General features: G+C 46.1%; 6 protein-coding genes across 11 annotated transcripts; 3 read left to right on the plus strand and 3 right to left on the minus strand.

The window, feature by feature from the left end:
- Window positions 1-38: 38 nt before the first annotated feature.
- Window positions 39-6,775, minus strand: LOC108147666 (exportin-6). 2 transcript variants are annotated; one of them, XM_017274351.2, is made up of 11 exons: window positions 6,586-6,775; window positions 5,957-6,480; window positions 4,749-4,904; window positions 4,288-4,670; window positions 3,956-4,152; window positions 2,926-3,362; window positions 2,307-2,856; window positions 1,986-2,155; window positions 1,697-1,906; window positions 1,031-1,466; window positions 39-960 (listed from the first exon to the last, which is right to left on the minus strand). In XM_017274351.2, exons 1-11 carry the CDS (start codon window positions 6,586-6,588, stop codon window positions 883-885), a joined length of 3,144 nt encoding a protein of 1,047 aa, XP_017129840.1. In that variant the 5' UTR covers window positions 6,589-6,775; the 3' UTR covers window positions 39-882. The 2 variants fall into 2 exon arrangements, with proteins under 2 accessions (XP_017129840.1, XP_041563079.1); XM_041707145.1 differs by having other exon boundaries at window positions 4,276-4,670.
- LOC108147667 (28 kDa heat- and acid-stable phosphoprotein-like) lies at window positions 5,176-8,341 on the plus strand. Of its 2 annotated transcripts, XM_017274353.2 has the most exons (3): window positions 5,176-5,253; window positions 7,263-7,322; window positions 7,376-8,341. In XM_017274353.2, exon 3 carries the CDS (start codon window positions 7,424-7,426, stop codon window positions 8,024-8,026), a length of 603 nt encoding a protein of 200 aa, XP_017129842.1. In that variant the 5' UTR covers window positions 5,176-5,253; window positions 7,263-7,322; window positions 7,376-7,423; the 3' UTR covers window positions 8,027-8,341. The 2 variants fall into 2 exon arrangements, with proteins under 2 accessions (XP_017129842.1, XP_017129843.1); XM_017274354.2 differs by lacking the exon at window positions 5,176-5,253 and having other exon boundaries at window positions 7,203-7,310; window positions 7,368-8,341.
- An 11-nt stretch (window positions 8,342-8,352) lies between these two features.
- Window positions 8,353-11,233, plus strand: LOC108147668 (apoptosis regulatory protein Siva-like). Of its 4 annotated transcripts, XM_017274355.2 has the most exons (4): window positions 8,353-8,476; window positions 8,552-8,834; window positions 9,808-10,165; window positions 10,674-11,233. In XM_017274355.2, the coding sequence occupies exons 2-4, from the start codon at window positions 8,687-8,689 to the stop codon at window positions 10,735-10,737; spliced, it is 570 nt and encodes a 189-aa protein (XP_017129844.1). In that variant the 5' UTR covers window positions 8,353-8,476; window positions 8,552-8,686; the 3' UTR covers window positions 10,738-11,233. The 4 variants fall into 4 exon arrangements, with proteins under 4 accessions (XP_017129844.1, XP_017129847.1, XP_017129845.1 ...); XM_017274358.2 differs by lacking the exons at window positions 8,353-8,476; window positions 8,552-8,834 and adding an exon at window positions 9,208-9,318; XM_017274356.2 differs by lacking the exons at window positions 8,353-8,476; window positions 8,552-8,834 and adding an exon at window positions 9,552-9,673 and having other exon boundaries at window positions 9,734-10,165.
- Window positions 10,861-15,618, minus strand: LOC108147665. The gene is made up of 6 exons (XM_017274349.2): window positions 15,511-15,618; window positions 13,077-15,446; window positions 12,341-13,011; window positions 11,913-12,275; window positions 11,291-11,851; window positions 10,861-11,119 (listed from the first exon to the last, which is right to left on the minus strand). Exons 1-6 carry the CDS (start codon window positions 15,524-15,526, stop codon window positions 10,958-10,960), a joined length of 4,143 nt encoding a protein of 1,380 aa, XP_017129838.1. The 5' UTR covers window positions 15,527-15,618; the 3' UTR covers window positions 10,861-10,957.
- A 411-nt stretch (window positions 15,619-16,029) lies between these two features.
- LOC108147691 (ATP-binding cassette sub-family B member 10, mitochondrial) lies at window positions 16,030-19,552 on the plus strand. Its single transcript, XM_017274405.2, has 6 exons — window positions 16,030-16,569; window positions 16,631-16,837; window positions 17,670-17,872; window positions 17,948-18,229; window positions 18,292-19,035; window positions 19,101-19,552. The coding sequence occupies exons 1-6, from the start codon at window positions 16,161-16,163 to the stop codon at window positions 19,368-19,370; spliced, it is 2,115 nt and encodes a 704-aa protein (XP_017129894.1). The 5' UTR covers window positions 16,030-16,160; the 3' UTR covers window positions 19,371-19,552.
- A 316-nt stretch (window positions 19,553-19,868) lies between these two features.
- On the minus strand, window positions 19,869-22,913 carry LOC108147692 (probable methylmalonate-semialdehyde dehydrogenase [acylating], mitochondrial). The gene is made up of 2 exons (XM_017274406.1): window positions 22,783-22,913; window positions 19,869-21,664 (listed from the first exon to the last, which is right to left on the minus strand). The coding sequence occupies exons 1-2, from the start codon at window positions 22,810-22,812 to the stop codon at window positions 20,132-20,134; spliced, it is 1,563 nt and encodes a 520-aa protein (XP_017129895.1). The 5' UTR covers window positions 22,813-22,913; the 3' UTR covers window positions 19,869-20,131.
- Between the last annotated feature and the right edge of the window lie 165 nt (window positions 22,914-23,078).

Raw genomic sequence — 23,078 nt, forward strand, 5'->3', positions numbered from 1 at the left:
AGTTTCGGTAGAGTATCCAAATCAAATGCAACGGCCAATTAAAATGGTAAAAATAGTTTTATTGAGTTTTTGATTGAAGGGACGTAAGCAATTACAATTAAAATCATTACAACAAAGTTTAAACGACTTGGATCTGTGTATGGTGTTGTTTTGTTTTCGCAGAATAAATTACATGAATGTGTGGCTGGGTTTTTGTCTCCGTCCCGTTTTTGTTTTTTTTTTTTTTTTTTACTTGATACTTTTCACTTGCTTATGACGTAACTGATTTACATATTGATATATGCTAATTAATTATATGTATTATGTAGGTATATATGCTACTAAGATATAGGTATGACTTTTATCGATTTGCGGTGACAGCACAGAAAGCAGAGTAATAGTACTTTTTGTATGTGGTAAACATAAAATTAAAGATAAGAATGCTTTTAAACTTACGATTTTTTTTTTTTGTTGTCAATTAACAATTAATGTCTTTTATCAATCGGGATGAATGCTGTTCGATTCTCTGTTCGAGAAACACAACCTCGCACAAAAGAAGGAAAGCAAACGCAATCTGGCGGGGATTGGGTCACAAGCATGGGAAATTGGGACAAGGGTGACAGGACAAGGGTCACAGGGCAAGGGTCACAGGACAAGGGTCACAGGACACTTGACACGGGATCCGAGCAGGATGACACAACAGTCACCGAAAATATGGCATACAAGAAGCGACAGCAAAGTACAAATAAAAGTTACAAAACATAAAACAATAAAGTATTTACATGTAAGTACTCTACAAGATGTGACTTTTTAAAAAAAGAGGGCGTATGAGCATATGAGCGTATGGGGCGAGGATGGGGGGTTGGGGGGGCAGTGGAAGGCGTCCCGGGTTTGAGGAAAGGCCTACGCTGTCTCATTGAGATGCACACAGTGGGCGTCCTGCATGAGCTGCGTGAGTTTCTGCGTAAACGTTGGAATGTCCTGGCCAAAGAGAGAATTAAAACCATTAACTATCGCATTCGGGCATCATTGTTCTTGGCAAACAACTCACACTTGTCTGGCAGATCTCCTCCAGCGCCGTCTGCGCCACCGGCAGCGAGGCATGGGCGAAGCTCTCAAGCAACTGGCGTCGGTCCACCTGGCCCATCGCATACAACGCCTGGGCAATCATGTCGAAGTGCAGCGAGCCCTCTCCACTCAGCAGCAAGTTGAGCAAAGCCCGCTGAAAGGAGGCCAACAGCTGCTCCTTGAACAAGGCACGCTGATACAGCCGACTCCTTTCGTTCACATTCTGCATCGAGAACAGAACACTGCGCACATTGGAAGGATCCGTACCGCTGACCAGCATCTGACCGTAGGCATTCAGGATGGCCATGAAGTGCGCCGGATGCAGGTTGTCGCTGCAGTTGAAGTTGCCGGAGCCACCGCCACTGTGGCCATTGGACAGCTGGTTTTTGTAGAAGAACTGCCATTTGCAGGTGAGTACGCTGAAATAGAAGATATCACAATGAATGTATCCTTTAAAATCAATTTGATTAGAACCGCGAATTCTTCAGCATTAAATATATATTCATATCCAACATAGAATAGCATAGCAAACCGAACCATTTCAATTCATTCCTTGCAATTGTTACCTTTTCTTAAAACCTAAATAATATTTTAGTTTAAAACCCTAAACTAGCTCTATATAAATATATATCTAAATAAATCCTCTCACCTGTCAAACAAAGCGTACAGCAGACTGGTGATCTCGCTATTATCGGTGGCTGCATTTTGCTGTTGCAACAGCGGCAATATCTGCTGCGTGCTGAAGTCCAGAATGGAGGGCAGCAGGCCCAACGAAGCGCTACCCGGCTGCTCCACAATCAGCTTGAACATCTGCAGTATCTTTTCCATCACAGCCAGTCGGCTCAGCGTCAATTGCTCCCTGGGGGAATCGTAAAGAGACACATCAAGCATATTAGTTGCGAATTTCACACGATTAAGAAAGAGAGGCCCACAACCACCTGCTGCTGACATTGATGAACAACGTGATCATCTCCTTGATGAACTGGGCCCCCAAGTGGGTGGGCAATGTGCGGAGCATGCTCAGACTAAACTCGGCCACCGTGATGGCCATGGCAATGCTGCTTAGGCCAAAACTGTTGAAGATCATCAGGGCCTTGGTCAAAATGGGCTGCAAAATAAAGCACATAGAGAAACAAAATTAAAACTGTATCTACAAAATTTAAAAAAATACCTGTAGGAAATGTAATGTAAATACAAAGAACACAATTGCACAGAGGAAAGAAGCTAGGTTACTAGATTACTTAAATCAAATGAATCACCTTGAAAGTGCTTGCCAGCATATCCTTGGCATTGCCGCCAGTGGCCTTGAAATACTCGATGAGAGCCGTAAAAGTGCCCAGCAGACTGAGCGTGGTGGCCGCCACCTTGCTTTCGTTGACCTGACCCAAATCGAGATCCAGGAAGTTCTGCGCCAACCCCTGCACATATTCGCGCAGCATCCAGAGGCGACGTGGATAGTCCTGCTGCTGCTCGGGCACACTCTTCCACGGCAGCACCATGTAGCTGACCAGACTGATGTGCACATTGATGCACACCTGGCGCGGCAATTGGGCGCCCAGGCGGGAGCCCGCCTGCAGCAGGCTCTGGATCTGCGGTATATCCAGCAGGCACTTGGGCCGTATCACAGTCGAGATGAAGAGCAACAGCTCGCTGGCCGCCTGCTGCACAATGGGCGAGGCGGCCGACAGGGATCCGTTGCAGGCAAAGATGCTGCCCAAGATGGCGAACAGGCGGTGCAGCAGCTCCTCGCCGCTCATGGCCTTCGTCAGCGGAAAGATGCTGCGTATGGCGAGCAGAACTTGAGCGTATCTGTAACAGTACAAGTAATCAAAACAGTAGGTAAGCAAAAAACGCATCCGCAATCAATTCTCCACTTACAGGTTATCCAAATCAGTCTGGAACGTGGCCTTGTCCATTTCGCTGCCGCCGCTGCCCAAGCGATTGCTGGCTAACAGCTGCAGCGTCTGCAGCAGACTGTCGGACAGCATCTGCAGCTGGCACTCCATCTCGTCCGCCACTCCGGGCGCCGCCGACGTGGTGTCCATCAGCGGGGCCAGACGCACCACCGCCTGACAGACGGTGGCAAAGTCACGCAGAATCTCGCCCACATTGGCGCCCTTTAATTTGCGTGCCGCCTCATAGCTGCGCGCACTTCCGTGATCCAGGGCGTGCTCCAGCGACAGCAGATACATCTGCGGCCTTGACCAGTGATTATAGACTTGTGCGAAGACGATGTGAGCACCTCGGGTGTTCGCCAGCAGGGCCAGCGACTCGAAGCATTGGTCCAGGAACTGCTGCCACTCGGTGGCGGAAGCCTAAAATAAGTTAAGCATTTAACATTTGGACAATTTCTGACTAGAAAAGTAATAGAAGATTTAATAATATATGTCTTCCACTATTCAATTTCTACAAAATACAAAGTATGCACTTTGTAATGTAAAAAAAATATAAAAAAAATTAGAAAATATATATATACCTATTTAAATTATATAAGAGAACATAATAAGGATAAACTTAAACCTAACTCTCGGCTAAGCCATTGAAAAAATGTATATATCCCAAATAAAAATGATTAAAATGGCGATTAGTCTTTAGTTTAAGCAATAAGTTTGTGTTGTGTAAATAAAAAAAATGGTTAAATAAATGATTACCACTAACTAGAAACTATATCTATATGTTAAAGGGTATGAATATGCATATTAAAGATATTGCTTTTGGAAACTGTTGGTATTCTCTTTGCGTATTCCGCCCAAAACGGAAGTTAGGATTTGCGTCAATCAATAAACAATAAACATTCGACGCTAGCCATCTGGGGCGTACAACTTTCTCTATTTCCACGCACATACACAAAGACCTCCAAACACTTCGAACACTCCAAACAAGGCAAACAAAACTTAGAGCCACTCACATCGTCCTCCATGAGCTCGTTATCCAGCACCTCCAGTTCGGGTTTGTTGGCCTCGAATTGAGTGCGCCGCATGATCTCATCCACCAGCTGGGTGAGCACATGGTTGAAGCGCGTGATTTTGGCGGGCTGTTGGGCGATGCCTTTAATGATTGGCGTCCAGATCTCCAACTTTTCGGTAAAGTCCAAAGCGCCGTGCACTAGTTACAAAATCATTTAGTTAACAAGCGTCTATTATATATGTGTTTTTTTTTCGTTGGTAGCTTTTCTTCACAGAAATCTTTTAAAAAGGACAATCTATAACAAAAGGGCAAGACTTTTACCATGCGACTCACATTCTGTGGTGCAGCCGTATAGCAGATTCAGGAAGGTCTCCAGCAGCTCCGGCTCCTGCATCAGCTTGCCGGCATACTTGGTGGTGTAGAGACGGAGCAGCTCCCGAAACTTATCGCTGTACATCTCGCTCTGCCGCCGATTGTTGTTATGCTGCTCCAGGAGGCTACTAACGCCACCCATCAGAGTGCCCGCAAAGGGCAAAGGCTTCTGCAGGTAGAGGAGCTCGTTCAGCACCGATAGAGCCGCCAGGGAGATGGGTTCGTGGGCAGGCCGCCACTGGGATAGGTCGAGTATGCTCATGAGGAAGTACTCCGAGATCAGTTCAGTGCGTATCCAGGAGACCAAGTGCTGCACACAGCCGAGCAGCTCCAAAATAGAGGAACTGTGGATACAAAACACATTGCGATTTAGTTCGGAACATCTTTAGAAATTTTAGATTGTATATTTGACGATGACCCACCTTAATTGATTGTCATTTGGCAGCGCTGAGGTTAGACTAAAGTCCATGAGGGTGTTTGGTATGGTCGTTTGGATGTCTTTGCCATTGATGTGGCACACAGCGATTAGTAGATACTTGGTGACCAGGTCCAGGACATCAGGTATACACATGGAGATGCTACAGAAACACACGGGCACACGGGAACACAAAGCGGGAAATGATTAGGACAAGTGCTGTGACAAGGGCTTCATTGTTTAGGTACATTTGCAATACCCAAAAGAGGTCAGTAAATCGAGATGTAGAAAACAAACAAAAGTAAAGATAAATATATAAAAACACTAGTTTAAATTAGAGTTTAAAGCCTACTGGTAACCTGTGATTTAAACCTCTGTAGAGATTTCATTTGACAAAAATTAAAACCACAGCAGGCCCTTTTTTAAAAGCCATAACTGCAGTTAAAAAAAGTAGCAATTGGCAAAGCAAAAATCTTCATCATTGACACTCCTAATAAAAGTGATTATTTTTGGTAAGCATATTACTATTGAAATTAACCAATTGACATTAAAAAGATAATTAAATCAGTGGGCGATCTTTTCTTAATTGAACATTACTAACATTAATTAAATACATATAGAGTGTAAAGGGAAAACTTTATGTACATAGAAGAAAATAATATTAAAGGGGTTTAACTTCAGAAGGCACCAAAATTGATAAGGAACTCGTAAGAATGTTAATTTAGATAAAGGGTAAAGGAAGGAAAGAAGAAAATAACGTGGAAGGGATCGTTAAAACATAGGTATAACTTATGATAAGGTTGATTTAAGTTGATTAAGAACTCCAGGAACAGAGAGTAGCTTAAAAGGAAGCATTTTTCTATAAAAGACTTACAGCTATATGCCCAGAAATAATATAACCATAATGCTTAAAAAGGTTACATTTACATAAGAAAGAATCAGGCATTGGTCTTTTCGAAACAAAAGGCTAAAAACATGTGTTTACTACTGATAAGGACATGAAAATGCGCAGAAATTAACAAATACTGCAAAGAAAAACTAGCCAGAATTAAGATTTCTGATAAGGAATAAATACATTAGATACAGGGCGTAACTCTTTCAGAAAGATAACAATAGAACAGAAAGTGCAAAGATGAGAAGGTGTAAAAAAACAAGAGAAGGGGACATGAACGTGAGTTGCGGTTAGACCCTGGCATTCATGATGTGGCTACGCACCAGGAGTAGAAGTACTGCTTCCATTCGGTGGTCAGATCGCCCCTGTTGCTCACCACCTCCTCGGAGGTGATCCTCAGCAGGTTGATGCCCAGCTGAAAGCGGGTCTTCGTCAGCTCCATGCAGTGCTGCATGTAGTTGGGGTCCTGCTCGGGGAACTCCCTCTTCCCCAGCAGAGCTATCAGCTGGGCCAGTGTGTCCCGGTGCCGCTTGGCCGCATTGGGTGTGCTGCCCAGCTGGGCATACGAGTTCCACAGGGCTTCCCGCAGCAATGTCTTGTCCGTGGACGTCAGCTGCGTCCATCTCCGTGTGATTGTGTGCTCTAGCGTGGAGGTGCTGAAGAACCAGAGAAACTGATTCTCGGTAATGTCGGATGCGGTGGCCACACGGAGGCAAAGCTGCCACGCCTCCGGTTGCGACTTGAAGGCCAGCAGGTTCGTCTCAATCTCTCGCTTCCGGGCATTCGAGGTACTGGGCTGATAGAACTCCTGCAGCAGACCTTCCACCGTTGTCATGGATGCGGCATGCTACAGGGAAAGCGGATCGAAAACCATCCCCAGTTAAGTGAATCACTCAAACGCAAAAGTGGGTTTGGCCAGGAGCACCGCACCACACCGCAAAACACCACCCACCATCTTCCCTGTCCTGTGCGATCCTGTGTGCTCCTGTGATCTGGATGTGGGGGTCACTGTGTGCTCCGCTTGCCCGCGGTTCTGGTTTCACTCGCATCAGCACTTGGCGTCCAGCAGTAATTTCATGGTTCTGTTCTTTGTGTTGTGTCTACACGAAAGGTGGCCAAAAAAGTCGTACACTGCAAAACTCTAAAACAAGATGACATGGCATGGCAACCCTGGTCGCGACAGCCATTACCCAGCACTGGCTGGCTGCCTATCGATATTCATCGTTGATCATCGGTTTTTGGTGTTTTTGAATTTGCGGTCTGCTTATCTGTTCAAATTATAAGGAAAAACCGCTATTAAATTGGGTCGCAGAACTTTAAAATAATATATTCTTTTAACATATTTTATTTGAATGCATTTTATAATTGATATAAGAGTTCTACTTCCCGAAAGAAAGACTTTTTCACTGTTTTTTCTATGCAATTTTAACAATTTTATAACTTTTTTTTTTTGTGCACTATTGTTTTGTATGGTGGGCAGCCCTTTTAGGTTTATTTAATCTTTATCTGAGTAACTATAGCCAGATTTTTGTCTTACCATAGCAAATCAAACCTATTTAGTTGTCAAACTTCATTCCAAACGACACAAACACAGGGAATATTTTCTATATTTTAGCACATTTTTTTTAGCTCATTTCTTATTGAAGGCTGCCTGTGTAACTGCACTTTCTCAAAAAGGTAACGAAAAAGGTAAGGACGGCTCTTTTGGCTTTAAATAGTTTCCTTATTTCTCAGTTTCTCAGTATTTTGGCCAGTCGATTGGAGAATAAGGATTCTAGATTGCCAGTATCATGCCACGTCGCAAGAACATGAATCACAAGGGTCGCAATCGCCAGTTCACGCCAGTGGATGAACTGCAACTGGAGCGGAACGGGATCAGCCAGGACGAGGTGGACCCGGGCCAGGATCAATCGGGAAGTCAGCGGAAGAAGAATTTGAACCTTGATTCTGGGCACGCTTTCGATCGTATCCGTGGTGTCCACAGCCTGATTGAGGTCTACAATCCGAATCGTTTGCCACGAGAGAAGCCATTGAGCCTTCTCACAGCCATGACAACTCGGGATCAACATTCCCAGCTGGATGAAGCCAACCAATGGGGGCGACATGAGAGGAAGCGGGAGCGGATTGAAAGCAAAAATATGCAGAGGAGCAGGGAGGCGAAGGCGGATTTGGCCAGACTGGCATTGGTTCGCCAGGAACGGGAGGCGGCTGCCGAGCGTCGGTTGGCCGCCAAAAAAGCAGCCGCCAAGGCTGCTACGTCCAGTTCTGAAAGTTTTCTCAAGAAGATCAACCCCAAGCCACCGCTCGTGACTGTGGACTCACCACGTAAGGTCCTGGAACTAAACAGCCCCTCGGGCTATCAAGCCAAAGACCGCACTGGAAGCAAAAAGTAAAGCATGAGATTAACCAACAAAAATGGAATACAAAAAAACGGTAGAACATGTACATATATTTAGAACGACCAGAAATAACTCGACAAAACGTCCAAAACTAAAAGCCCAAATAATAATAGGGCTTAATCTAAAACAAAACTTTAAAATGATTTGAAAATCACCCAAATTAGAAGTTTATTAGGAAACAAAATCCAAAAGCCAAAGCTGTCGTTGAAAAATTCAAAACATCAAATCACTGGCGACCAGCAAGACATCGCTTTTTTAAATGTCATTTCTTTTGATATTTTCTAATAAACAAAAAAGTCACAAGTAAAAGAGCTTCATTGATTTATTTCTAAATTAATTCGTATTGCACATTTTTTCTACAAGAACATAAAGATTACTTTGTTGATCGCAGCTTGCCGTAAATAAACAAAAGTGAAGAAATTTTTACTTAGTCCTAAATAGCGGGTAAGTTCAAATTGCATAGCAGCCATCACAATTTTGTTCTCGTTGCCCAACACTTTTTCCGACGTCCATATGCAGCACTGCGTACGCGTTTTTTGCAACACTGCTACCGGCATCAAGTTAAGAAAAAGCGGAGTTAAACTCAAATTAACTATAATCCAGGGTACAAACGAGGAAATCGGAAAAGGCAAGTGGTAATCCGAGTCCAAAAATATGGAAAACATTGTCCAGGCAAAGGCATTGAAACGATCGCGATCGGCGGACGACGACGACGCCAACAATAATCTGACCCAAAGGAAAATCTGGGTGAACCAAAAAATGAGCGATGCTCGCGATCCTGAAAAAATGAAACAGGTGCACGGTATGTACAGCGATCCCTAATTTTTCCCACTTTTCAGTTACGGTTTTAAGCGACCATGGGCATAGTTAAAGGGGGTTAAGAGAATGGAGAATTTCCAATTGGAAGGTCAAGTCCCGATTTATTTGTTGTTTTTTTTTTTTTGGGTTTAGGTTACCGCGGCACCTGTAAGTGCTGTGAAATAATGTGGTCGCCCTCGCGTACGTGGAAATCGTCAGGTTATTTGTTTTGTTATGCGTTGATTGCTCAATGGTTTATTTTAATTTAAAATAGCCAATTATAATTTGTTTGTTAGTTCGTGTTTACAGAAATTGTAAATGTCGTGGTATTTTCCCAGTGTTGGATAGTGTTACTTGCAGAGTTGTATTTGGAACAGCTGACTAAAATGTGCGATTGCTTACTACGCGCATTTCGTTTAAAGTTTTATTATGAAAAGCGTTACCGCTCATTAAGCTGTTTGTGTTGCAGTCCAAGTTGTTAAACCAAGGTTTGTTTAGCGTTGTTAAGGAGAGTACGCTAGCGAAATAATCGTACTCTTTAATAGTCCACCCCAGTGCAGTGAAGGTAGCGATGAGGCAGCGTTTTTGGCAAATAGTTAATTTCCTTTTAAAAATTTAAACCTCAATTGATTTTTTAACCAATTTCTACCCCACGTAGGAAAAAAAATGAAGGTACAGGTTATTTTTTCCAACACTAAGGTTATCAAAATTCCTAGCATTTAGAAGGCAATATAAAATATGTCAAATTCGAAGAAAGAAGAAGAAATCGTAGGCAAGAATATTTTCCCATTTTTGTTAGAAGTATAAAACGTATCATATTCATCATATCAATAAAAAAAAACTGTAAGCATACAATACTGTTCCATTTTTTCGTTTAATAAAACCCCTGAGTATTTCATGTAGAAGAGGCTTTCAATATCACTCGTCACTCGTATTTAAACCTGGAACCTCTATTAATTCCCTCTTCAATACCGCAGAAAAAACAACAAAAATGCTTTTCGACGGTGCAGCCGGCAACGGACAAGGTCAAGGTCAGACCACCTCAAACGGACTGGGTCAAGGGCAGCAGCAGCAGCAGCCGCAGCAGCAGCAGCAGCCGCAGCCGCCCGCCCTTTTTGGGCAGTACCAGCTGATGGGCGACGGAACCATCCTGCTGCGCAACCTTCGAGCCGACATGGCCAATCCGCGCCTGGAGCGCCAGAAGTCCCGCTGCTGCCAGCGCCCAACCCTCATCCACGACGTCTGCGTCAACTGCAACATGGATCTGTGCGAGGAGTGCGGCTACTCCTGTGGCGAATGCTTCCAGTTTATATGCCGCAGTTGCGTTACCTTGTTGTGAGTTGCTATCTAGACGTTAAGGCGATTCTTTTTTGTGCCATTGCTTGCATTTCTAAATTACTATTTAATATTACTACACTTTCAATACACTTCGACATTATATTCAATACGATTTTCAGAAACTCTAAATGCGCAGAGGTTGAATAGGTTTTAGGTATTTGCATATGACTTAAATATTTCTATTCTTTAAGCTTTAAAGAATTCAAAGAATTTTCTATTCTGTTCCCTAAAATATATTTAAAAAACTTGTATATTTATAAAACGGCTTAACACAATAGCATTACAATTACTTTACACAAGTAATTTCTTTAATATTTTCAAATAATTTTTTTCTAATTTATTCAAAACTTTTTTTTTATGTTTCTAAATCTTTTTTTTTTCTTTATTCAAATCTGCAGTCCCCCATTAAGTAACTAGAAATAATCCATGTATTGAACCAAAGTACAGAACACGTATATTTTTGATTACTTTCGTAAAAGCCTAACCATACCTATCTCATTCCCAGTGGCAATCGTCCTGAAGAAGCCGACGATCCCTTATGCGAACGCTGCCAGATGTTCTTCGACTAGGACGGGCCAGCCAACTACTAAATTCCAGCCATTTTCACGAATAGTCAAACACTGAGGAACTCATTTTGTAGTTAAATTTTAAGTTCTGAATCAGTACAAATTAGGCACGACTCGAAGAGTACATAGGGAACTTTTTTTTTTTTTATATGTATAAATTTTGAAGTAATCAGAATTAATCAAAAAAAAAAGAACAAAAAGGAAATGTTCAGTGTTGCTTTCTCTACACCTTGCCCCTGAATTTGTGGTACTTCTCGTGCTCCTTCACCAATCCCTCGTACATCCGGGCGCCCGCTTCGCTGCTGGAGCGCAGGATGAAGTGTCCGGCGCGGTGATCGCAAAGTCGGATCAGCTCGTGGCAGACGCGCACTATATGGACCTTGACCTGGAGACAAAACGTGTAGTATAAGTATTAGTTAGAGAAAGCACAATCCCTTGAAAAATGTACTAGGTTTAAGTGTTGATCGAATAAAAATATGCCAAATACAATGCACCAAAAGATATCTATTGTCACTTTTCCTGCGATCGCAAGTGCTGAAGAGTATACAAAACACACCTTTTCGAAAAGCGTGGTGGGTCGTTCGGTGGACACCATTTGACGGATGGTGAATATGAGCAGGAAGGGCGCCACTCGCTTCACGGCCAGCGCCTGAGTGGTGGTCACTGTGGCCATCACAGTGGCCAACTTCAGGCCCAAGTCGGCCAGGCCATCCAACTCTGTCTCAGTGATGTCCTGGGTCTGCTTACGCTCCGCTCGATAGCCAACGATGGCCTGGACGAGATCCTGGCACAAGGCACTCAGCTGGGCAGCTCGATCGGACATTAGGTTGCTGTGCTGCTTCAACAGCACCACCAGATTATCCGTGAGTGCTCCGTACAGATCCACAAAGTCCTGCCAACTGCCGTCGCGGCTAATCAAGTGCTTGATGTCCACATCCAACATGCTGCCAAGCAGGCAATCCAGTGTCTCCCCAGTGAGCGGAACCGTGCGATTCTCGGCCAGATTGCGCTGAGCCTCCAGCAGACGAAGCGCATGGACACGATAGGCCGCGTCCTTGGGCTCGGGCAGCCGCAGTGCCACACTGACGCTGATCAGCTCGAAATGTTCGTTGAGCATCTAGGTATAAAACCATTTTTATTAGCCAGGAAATTGGAATATGTGACCAGAAAACACTAACCGCTCCCTTCACGCTGCTAAGTGAGCACTTGGCGAACAGGGCCAGCAGGGTGAGCACATTCTGGAGTGCAGTGTGCTGGGCAGGCGACTGGGGGCGTGGCATCTGCTCCACTTGGGAGGAAAGGCGCCGCAGGAGCAGCAGGAAATCCTCGTTGGTCTTGTAGCCAATGATCAACTTGACGGCGGGCTCCAGGCAATCCAACGCCGAACTGGCGGAGATGTCCCCCGTCTCGATATCCGCATTCAATTGCCGCCAATAGCTGCTCAACACGAACTCGATCTCATCGGGATCCAAGTGCAGGCGCTGACGATGGGTGAGGGCCACATTCAGCAGGCGAATGGCGTGGGCATTGCGATAGTTTAACTATTGAAGATCCAAGGGATTATTTATTATTTAAATTAAATGTTGTATCCCAAAAACAAACTCACCGAGTGACCAATGTAGATCTTACAGATGCGTCGGAAGTTGTCATCAATGGCTTGCTGTTCCTTCACCTTTGCCTGATCCTGATCCTGCTCCTCCTCCTCAGCATTTGCCTTCTTTTTATCCTTCTTTTTCTTCTTTTTGTCCTGCTGCTCTTGCTGCTCCGTTTCCGGTACCGACTCCTGCTCCTTTTTCTTGTTCTGCTGCTCAATTTCGCGCTCCTGCCTGGCCACTCGATTGATGCAGCTGCTCACATAGGTGGCATAGCCCGCCAGAGTGCTGTCCACGAACTCCTTGTACACGGAAGCCTCCTTCTTTTTGGAGCGAAACTTGTGGGCCACCATCTCGCCATAGATCTCGAGCAGTGGCTGCAGCTGGCGCTGCATCCGCCTGCCCTGGGCACCAGTCACACTGGACAGCGTTTCGATGGCCAGCAGCAGGAGACGGCACTGCTCCGTTTGCAGCTTGTTGGTGGCAGCCAGTTGGTCCTTGAGGTACTCCGTGCAGCTGGCGAGGAATGCCTCGCTGCCGGCACTCTGGCGGCGAATACAGCGGGCAAAAAGTGTTTCGTAGAAGCTCCAGCCCGTCGTCGAGCTGGTGGGGATCAGGATGAGCAGTTCGCTGAGCTGCGGAAAGTAACTGCAGATGGGAAGCGGCTGACCAAAGTGCATAAGATCTGTAGAGTAGGCAAGTTATTACCAAGACTGATTGGAATATGATTTTTAGGGCCAAGTAACTTACCTATCAATAGTTCGAGCACTTGATTGGCCTGCTCCACCTGCTGACTGCGACTGAGATCCCTGTGCAGGACAAAGATCACCAGCCAGAGGCGAGAGCGAATGGGACTGGCCAACTGGGCCAGTGGCAAGCGCAGCAGTGAGTCCACCAGCTCCTGGGCCGAGGGCAACTGAAGCTCCTTGTCGACAGAGGCCTTCTCCCGCAGGAAACCGACCAGGGCGGCCTCCTCCACCGGCTCCTCCAGCTTCAGCTTGACCAGCAGCGAACCCTTGGCCTTGGCCTCCTTGACCAAGGCTCTATACTCCCCTAGCAGCTGCAGCGCCAGCAGTTCCACGCACTCCGAATCCTCCAGATGGGAGTCCAAGTCCTGATCCAGCCTCCTTTGATGCAAACGCAGCTGTTTCTGTGGCCTGGTTAGGCGGAAGAGTTGTTGCGGTGGCACCAACTCTGCCAGGGCATCGGAGCAATTGGTTGCCCCATGTTGATCATGCAACAGCCAACCACTCTCCGCCAGCTGCAATTCCAAACGCTGCAACCGCTGGCGGCAGGAACTCTTGCCGAAGTTGTGCACCCTCTGTTGGATCAGTGTCCACTCGGCGGCGGGCAGGAAGCCCCTCAGCTGCAGCGGCCTTTGGCTGGCGGGGAAACCATCTGGCCAGTAGTGGGTGAGGAGCAGCTCGAAGCCACTGGCCCGTTCCGTGCACTCCAGAAAGGCGTTCATCAGCCGACGATTGTGCTCCTGACTCAGCAAGCGACGTCCGAACTGCTCCAGCACCTGGGCAGTGTGCTGCAGTTGCTGCTCCACTTCAACCTGATGGAGATGCACTTGCTCCGCCAGTCGGGTGCCATTCAAATACTGACACAGCAGCGCAGCGTGCAGTTCACGGGCAAAGTCCAGATTCTCGGCCCTCACTCCCTGCGGCTGATCCTCCTCCTCCAGCAGTTCTGCGAAGGCGAACAACAAGGTCTTCCAAATCACCAGCGATGGCTTTGACATCAGGTTGCTGACCAGGCGAGTGAAGGCCGTGCCGGCAGAGTGACTTGGCCAGGTGTGGGAGAGCTGCCTGAAAGCATCGTTGGCCGAGGGAGCCACAGTTAAAGGTGTGCTTGCGAAGATCAGACTCAGATAGCGCTTCTCCGTCTGCTGCTCCTCGTTGTCCCCATTTTCGTTGTCCAGGATGCGCCGCTTCTTGGCGTCACTGGAGGGAATATCCAGCTTATACTTGCCCAGCCACTCTTTTAGGGCCTTCAGCAGATTCATGATGAACCGTTCGGCACGGTTCAAACGACGAAACATATCCAGGAGAAGGATCAGATACTCCGAGTACAGCTGCTCCTCCTCGGGATCCGCCTTGGGAGCAGTTAGCAGCCAAACGGTGATCTGGTAGACACTCTGCTCCAGCAGCAGGGGATTCAAACGCAGCGCCGAGCGGAGCAGTATCAGAACCTCTTTCAGGTGCGACTTTCTGTACTTACGCACCAAAGTCAGCAGGTGCTGGGCAATAAAGTTAAATCCGGTGCCGACTGCCATTTTAAACTGCAGGGAGATGTCGTACTTGCGCAGTGACATCAGCAAATAGGCGGCCAGGGGAAGCGATGTAGCCGACTTCTGACTGATTTTAAAGACCGCGGGGATGATATTCTGAAGCGATACCGTTTCGTAGCGATTGTTCAGGATGGCAGCCTCCAAAAGCAGCAGGCTGACATGCAGCGGCTGCTCGGCGATACGTTCGGCACTGAACTCTGCCTTGAGCTGCTTCTCCAGCTCGGCCAGTTCCTCCAGGCACGGCGATTTGAGGCTGAGCAGGAGCTCCACCAATGGACGCACCGTATTCGCATCGTAAGACTTGAGCAACAAGTGAGGGTTTTGAGAGCGACGGGCAATCTCGGCCAGCTGCTTGATCACCGGCACCACGAACTCCACATCCCAGTGCTCCGGATCCACAGACTTGTTCTTCTTGCGGAGCTCCAAGCATCTGTGGTGACACTTGAACATGCTGCCATAGCATTCGGTTAGGAACTCGTTGTTTGCACGCAGAGCATCCTGGAGCAGCTCCGAGTTGATGGCCAAGGGCAGAAGTTCCAATGCCGATTCATTCGCATTCCCATCCTGGGAGACAATCTTCACCAGCGTTTGGATCAGCTGGACCTTAATCTTCTGAGTGACCCAGCCGGGCTGTGCCCTTAGCTTTAGGAAATCCTTAAGCTGCTGCGTGGGCAGATCCCCACAGCTGGCCAGGGATTCATCTAGCCATTGGGTGATGATCTCGTACTTGTTGGGATAGGGAAACTCCACGGATTGCCAGACTTTCAGGGCGAATTCAACACGTGCCGGATACGGTTTGCTCTTCTCCTCCAGCCAGGACTTCAGCTCTGCGGGCGAACACACTGGGTTTTACTGTACTGGTCCCTGCGAAGCATATGCTCTGGCACTTACCTTCGCCTGTGTCCATTTTCGCCGCGTCCAGGTGAAATTTAAATGCAAAACGCCAAGTTCGAATGCCGCACGTGTAACGACCAGCTAAACATTAGTGATGTGAGTGGGCCAGCTATTTTCTAGCCAAAACTGACTTTTTTTGGGTTGTGAAAAGAAATAAATATGTGTTAATAGTAGTTTGGTTTTCATGTGAATAATAGTTTTAAGCTTTCAGTTTTTCTAAAAAGAAACTATTTTAAAACAAAATACATTTTTAAAGGTCAATTCGATAATAAAAGTAGGTTAATATATCAATGATTCACAAACTTAAATTAAACTTTTCATAAAAGAGCTAAAACCAAGTTTACAACTTTAAAAAGGAAGCACTTAAAGAGGAATTACTTAAATATTTCATAAATGTTGTTGGCAAAATTAAACAATTTTAGCTACTTTTAATGAATTCAAACTTTAGCGGTTTTCAAGCTATGTTTACAACAGTCGCTTATCAACACTGCCGGATCAGCTGACCAGCTGATCGTTCCCACCACCGAAGAAGAAGAAGAAGCATCACCAATGGGAATTCGTTTTGTTGTTTTTTGACCATTTCGAACTCATTTCAAAATCACTCCTTGTATTTTATTTCCCTTTTGCTGAATGAGACAGGAATCACAATGTTGTTGAACTGCACGAGGCTGACACACGGCTGCACGACCCTTCGGGTCACGCAAATCAGCCGAATCAGGACGCTAGGAACGTCACTGCGCCAGACATCATCCCCAACATCATATAATCACCACCTGGGCAGGTGTCTCCATCGACGCGCCACCAGGACGCTCCCAGGCTCGCCATCCAGTCACCCGCCTCCGAGTGAACAGAACCACCTGCTGCAAACGCTACGCATGCCATTGTGGTGCATGCGACGTGGACTGGCCCAGAGCAGCAAGTGGTTGGCCAGGAATGCCAAGGCGAATGCACCACCTCCAGTTCGAGCCGCAATCGAACCCGTGCCCCTGAAAATGGGCCGATCCCAGTACGGTCGCCTGCTTAGCCTGACCAAATCGGAGAAATGGGTGCTGACAGGTTAATACTCCTACTTCCTCTTGCGGCCTCCCTAATCCCTAGCTCATTTCTGTATTCCCAGCGGGCATTGGCTGCCTGGTGGTCTCCTCGGCCATCACCATGTCGGTTCCCCTGTTCCTCGGCAAGGTCATTGATGTGGTCTTCAACAAATCGGGCATCGATAGCGCGGCCATGGCCAAACTGGGCGAGTACTCGCTGCTGCTCTTCGGAATATTCGTGCTGGGCGGCATCGCCAACTTTGCCCGTGTCCACCTGTTCGGCAATGCGAGTGAGTAGCAGCCGGGATATATGACCGTGAATTTAACAAAAAAAAAAAAAAAAAACAGGAAAAATCGATCAAGTTTTGACAAGGAGTACTTAGAAACTTTCCAAGTCTTTCAGTTCAAGCAAAATAACTAAGCTGTTTTCGGGAATTTTTTTTTTTACGAAAACTAATAAATTGTTTTAACTAATAAATATATTTATTTAAAAGTACTTAATTTAAGTAAATTCAAGTATTTTAATATATTGTATAATAATGTTGAAAAATATATGCTTAGTAAATAGATATAAATAACATATCTGACATATCGGAGACCAAAGTAATCTGGATCATTTGAAATAAAAATTGTGAAATAGAACTATAAACTAGTCTTTAATCGAAGGATTATTAAAAAAAAACTGTTTGGCCGATTTTCACTAAACAAAAATTATTTCTTTTTGGGAAACTTACATTTTTGGTTATTAAATAAACCCTTTGAAATTATTTTGGTCACCGATTTAAAAATTTAATTGCGAGAAATTCGGTTTTGTAAGATTTATTTCATTCAACGAAATTCTTTCGGATCGACTTAAAACTTTAAGAACGTATTATTGATAAGATAACTTAAAAAATATGAAAATAAAAATTCGTTTGTAAAATTTTGAAATTTCAAGCTGTTTTAAGTAATCTTACCTTAATTTAAGGAATACGTCAATTACAAAACTAAATAATTAAGTGCCATAAATTAGTCTGAAAATTATAAAGAAATATGATACGGTTTTGCCTTTATGGCAAGACAACTATTTTCAACAGTCAATACGTTAGTTAGTTTACTCCCTATGGCTATAATCTTTTTCAGCTCTCCGCATAGTGCGCAATCTAAGGTCCCGCTTGTATAGATCCATGCTGATGCAGGAGGTTGGCTGGTTCGACACCAAGGGCACCGGGGAGCTGATCAACCGACTGAGCAACGACACCTACATGGTGGGCATCTCGCTGAGCCAGAACGTCTCCGATGGCCTGCGATCTTTGGCCATGATTGGCGTGGGCACAGGAATGATGGTGGGTGCACAGAAGGAATTGTTATGATAAACGATAAATGATAAATGATAAGTATTATTGACATTTCCTTTGCAGATCTACACATCTCCTCAGCTGGCGGCCATGAGTGCCTTGGTGGTGCCTGCAATGGCGGGCATGGCCATCGTCTACGGACGCTATGTACGGCGGATCACCAAAAGGGAGCTGGACAAGTACGCGGAGATAATGAAGTTCGGGGAGGAGCGTTTTGGGAATGTGAAGACGGTGAAAACCTTCAGCCGGGAACAGCACGAAGTGGCCGCTTTTGATGGCAAACTGAATGAAGCGCTGCAGATTGGCTACAAGGAGACGCGCGCCCGATCTATTTTCTTCGGATTGGTAAGATCAAATGGCATTGCGGCTACAGTCATCTGTCTATTGATGTAAACTCCATTTTCCAGACTGGCTTCTGTGGCAACTTTATTATTATATCAGTGTTGTATTACGGCGGCACCTTAGTTTTACAAGACTCTCTGACCATTGGAGCTTTGACGGCCTTCATGCTTTACGCCGGCTACGTGGCGATCTCGATGAACGGGCTGTCGAACTTCTACAGCCAGCTGAATAAGGGCATCGGGGCCTCGGAGCGGATTTGGGAAATCCTTGACAGAGAGTGCACGATACCCATTGACAAGGGTATTGTGCCGGTGGACAAGCCGTTGGGCGAAGTGGGCTTCCAGAGCGTCTACTTTACATTTCCCACTCGTCCCGAAGCCGCTGTTCTGTCCGATTTCTCGCTTAATCTATTGCCGGGGAAAACCACGGCCGTGGTGGGTCGTTCTGGATCCGGAAAGACAACGATAGCCCTGCTCATGCTTCGATTGTATGATCCCCAAGGTGGCAGTGTCCAACTGGATGGCATTGATTTGCGTACGTTGAATCCGCAGTGGCTGCGGAATAATATCGGTGCCGTCAGTCAAGAGCCGGTGCTCTTTTCATGCTCGATCCGGGAGAATATCCTGTATGGCGCCAATCCCGGCCAGCAGACCAGCGAGGAGCAACTGCAGCGGGTCGTCGAAGAGGCGAATGTCAGCCAGTTCACCGACCAGCTGCCGGATGGCCTGGAGACGCTCGTCGGCCAGCGGGGAATGATGCTAAGTGGCGGACAGAAACAACGAGTGGCCATTGCCAGGGCGCTTATTAAGGTGAAGTCCATATGAGGTTGGCGCCTTTTCATTTGTACTTAATTAACTATATTAACCCTTTGTAGAATCCCGCCATTCTGATCCTAGACGAAGCCACCAGCGCGCTGGATGCCGTTTCAGAGCACCTGGTGCAGAACGCTTTGGACAATCTTGTCCAGGGACGCACTGTGCTGACCATTGCCCACCGATTAAGCACAATCCGGAATGCGGACCAAATTGCCGTGCTGAGCGACGGAAAGATTGTGGAGCAGGGCAGCTACAACGAGCTGATGGGCATAACGGAGGGCGTCTTTCGGGAACTAGTGGCCAGCCAGGCATTCGCCGGCCGTGATTAATCCGGCTGGAGTCGGAGACGTGGGTGCGGGATTTTAGATTAGGTGGAATAGACGGCTTTAGATTAGATGTGGGCCCACCGCTGGCTGGTGGTGGCTCCGCTGGTGCGACTGTTACCCGGCTTTGTGTTCATAAATCAAATGTTTTTATTTCTTTGTAAAATACACCATTGACCATTGTTAAAGATTGAAATTGAGTATGTCTTTTTTTCAGGAAACATAAGCTATAAAATGTTGATAACCAGGTGAGCAGAATTTTGTTACATCTTAAATTGCAATCACTTAGCTTTATGGGCTGAATATAATGATTATAGTTTTTTGTATTTATTAATTTGAAAACTAGTTGCTTTAACAAACTATATTGTATATTTAATTATATTCGACTTGTTCAGCAACATTGTCGTGTAGTTTATAAATGAAAAAGAATCTATTTATTAAAAGTAAAGGGCTTTCCTTTATTTATTAATAAAGTTTGTCAGTTAAAAAAAAAAAAAAAACAAATTTTACGTTTTTGATATTTTTATTTTTATGTTTTACATTTCAGTTTTTTCAAGCTTCTCTTGTTTTCTCTAAACACTTTCTTAAATCTAATAAACAGGCACAAAAATAAATGCAATAATTTCTTTGTATCTAGCTTCTAAATACGTCCTGTGTGCAAGCATCCAGAAATTCAATACGTGGAACAGCTACATCTCGTCCGGATCTGCCCAAGAGTCACCTGGGCTGTGCTCCAGGTAATCTCCTTCGATCTACTCCATGTCCGCTTACTTCATGGTGGGCATGGCCACGGCCGCCTGGGTGTGGGTAACATCCGTCTCACGCCACAATTGGGTGACCGTTTTGGTCTGGGTGTAGAACTTGATGCCCTGCTTGCCATAGAAGTGATGGTCACCGCGGAAGGAGCCACGAGTTCCGGTAAAGGAGAACATGGGCAAGGGCACGGGAATGGGAACATTCACGCCCACCTGGCCGGCATCGATTTCATTGACGAACTTACGGGCAGCCGCACCATTGGTGGTGAACACGGCGGTACCGTTTCCATAGGGATTGGCATTAACAATACCAATGGCATCGTCCAAATTGTCGGCCTTCAGGATGACCAGCACAGGGCCAAAGATCTCCTCGGTGTAGCATTTCATGCTGGGCGTCACATCGCTCAGAATGGTGGGTCCCACAAAGTAACCATCCTCGTAGCCGGGCACACTGACCTTGCGGCCGTCCAGGATGAGCTTGGCTCCCTCCTTGACACCGGATTCAATCAGGTCGTTGATGCGCTGACGAGAGGCGGCACTGATGACGGGTCCCACATCCGTTCCGGGCACATGGCCGGCATTCACCTTCAGCTTCTGGGCGCGATCCACGAGATCGGGAATCCAGGCCTGAGCATCGCCCACAAAGACAGCCGTGGACAAGGCCATGCATCGCTGACCGGCAGCTCCGAAGGCGGCTCCGGCCAACTGGTTCAACGTGTTCTCCTTGTTGGCATCGCCCAGGACGATGCCATGGTTCTTGGCGCCCATATTCGACTGCACCCGCTTGCCATTCTTGCCAGCCCGCTCGTAAATGTACTTGCCAGCCTGATCGGAGCCCACAAAGGACACGGCCTTGATCTCGGGAGCATCGCAGATGAAGTTGACAGCATCGTGCTGGCCATGGATCACATTGACCACACCCGGCGGGCAGCCGGCCTCGTTGAGCAGCTCCATCAGCATCATGGTGGCACCGGGCACACGTTCCGATGGCTTCAGCAGCATGGTGTTGCCCGTGGTAATGGCCACCGGGAACATCCAGAGCGGGATCATGGCCGGGAAGTTGAAGGGAGCCACTCCGGCGGTCACACCCAATGGCATGACCAGTGAGTAGGTATCCATATCCCTGGCCACGTTCGCCACCGTCTCACCCATTTGGAGCGAGGGGATGCTGCAGCAGTGTTCCACCACCTGGAGGCCACGGAGCACATCGCCCTCGGCATCGGCCAATGTCTTGCCCTGCTCCTTGGTGATGTTCTTGGCCAGCTCGCCCATGTTCTCCTTGATCAGCGCCTGCAGCTTGAACATCACCTGTTGGCGGGTGAGGATCGACTGGTTGCTCCACGAGCGGAAGGCCTTCTTGTTCGATTCGAGAGCCGTCTGCATCTCCGCCTGGGTGGCCTTGGGCACTCGGGTAACCACCTGGTTGGTGGCCGGGTCGTGCACATCGATCCACTCGGTCGTCTTTGACTCCACGAACTTGCCGTCGATGAACAGCTTGGTGGTGGGAGCGGCCGAGGAGTAGGACCTCTTGGCCAAATGGCGGGCCTGGTGACGAAAGAGAGGTTCATGTCGGTAAAGAATTATTTGGTTTATACTTCTTTAGATTTCCGGGTAACTAAATAAATTCTGCCTAGTAATTATAGACTTTAAAATTTTTTTTAAAAATCATAAACTAGCTGACTAAATTATATTTACTAAGTAAAAAAAATATTTGCAAAGCTAACTTAAATTATTTGTGGACTTTACAAAAAATCGACTGCTTTTAAAAAACTTAAATAATTTTTAAAGAAGAAATATAAACATAATTTAGAAAACAAACTTTAAATATTAACAATAAATAAATTAACTTAAAACTGTATAAATCTGCCATGATTTACAGTGATGAAAATTTGTTATAGTTTTAGTATATAATCACCTCTTTATTTGTCACTAGTCCTGAAAAAAGTCACTTGAGTACCCCTAATGCGCTTAATTTCTTGCCCTTGACTTTGATTTGCAATGCAAATTGGCAAGTGCAAGTGCCTGGAATCCTAACCTCAACGCCCCGATTATTTCGTTTTTTAGTGGGCTGAGGTGTTTTATTTTTTGGATGTTGATAACCCTCGAGAGGCGGACACGCGGGGTGCGCCACGCCCACGGTTATCAGTGTCCATCTGGCGACATGCGTTTTTATGGATCGCTTCGCGTGGAATTATTTCGCTTATCGCGTTTTATTAGGTTTTACGCCAGTTCAAACATTAAACCGCTAAGTCCCCCCTGCCACATTTGTTTTTGTTTTCGCTTTATCTATTCTGAATTTTGCTTCTTCTTATTCTTCTGCTCGTAGCGAAACATTACGTAACATGTGTTGTTGTCAATTGAAGATTTCTCACCCACACTTGTAAAACTTTTCCATTTTATTGAGTAAAGTGGGAGAGATGTGGGCGGATAAAATGCATTTTACATGTGGCTTGTCAATTGATGAATTCACGGCCACTTACACACACACACACACACACACACACACACATATATAGAACTTGACCATTTAATTGAGTAAAGTGAGAGTGTGACTTTTAATCCACAAATAGAAAGAGAAGGGAATAGCTTATGCACTTTTTGCATGCACTCACGCAAATCACAATAAAATGAGGAATTCTCTAATTTTGACAAAAAAAACTCACCTCAGCACCGATCAAACGCACTAGGGACATCTTGGGGATATATAGCAGAGACTTTGGGGCGGGGATCGCGTGCTCTCCAAACGGTGGTTCCACTAGAACTGAACGCAGCCGCCGACTTTCGATGCCAATGTGGGGGCCTGTGTATTATTCCTACTATATAGTGGTGTGGTGGTGTGATTGTTGATATACGAGTCAAAAAACTGGATGGGCGGTACGAGAACGGAGGCGAAGACCACGTCAAAAAGTGCTTAACGATAGCAAATGGCCATAGCCGTAGCCCCACACTCACACGTACA

Source organism: Drosophila elegans, unplaced genomic scaffold (assembly GCF_018152505.1).
Source record: "Drosophila elegans isolate 14027-0461.03 unplaced genomic scaffold, ASM1815250v1 contig_149, whole genome shotgun sequence".
In the NCBI taxonomy this organism is placed as follows: Eukaryota; Metazoa; Arthropoda; class Insecta; order Diptera; family Drosophilidae; genus Drosophila; species Drosophila elegans.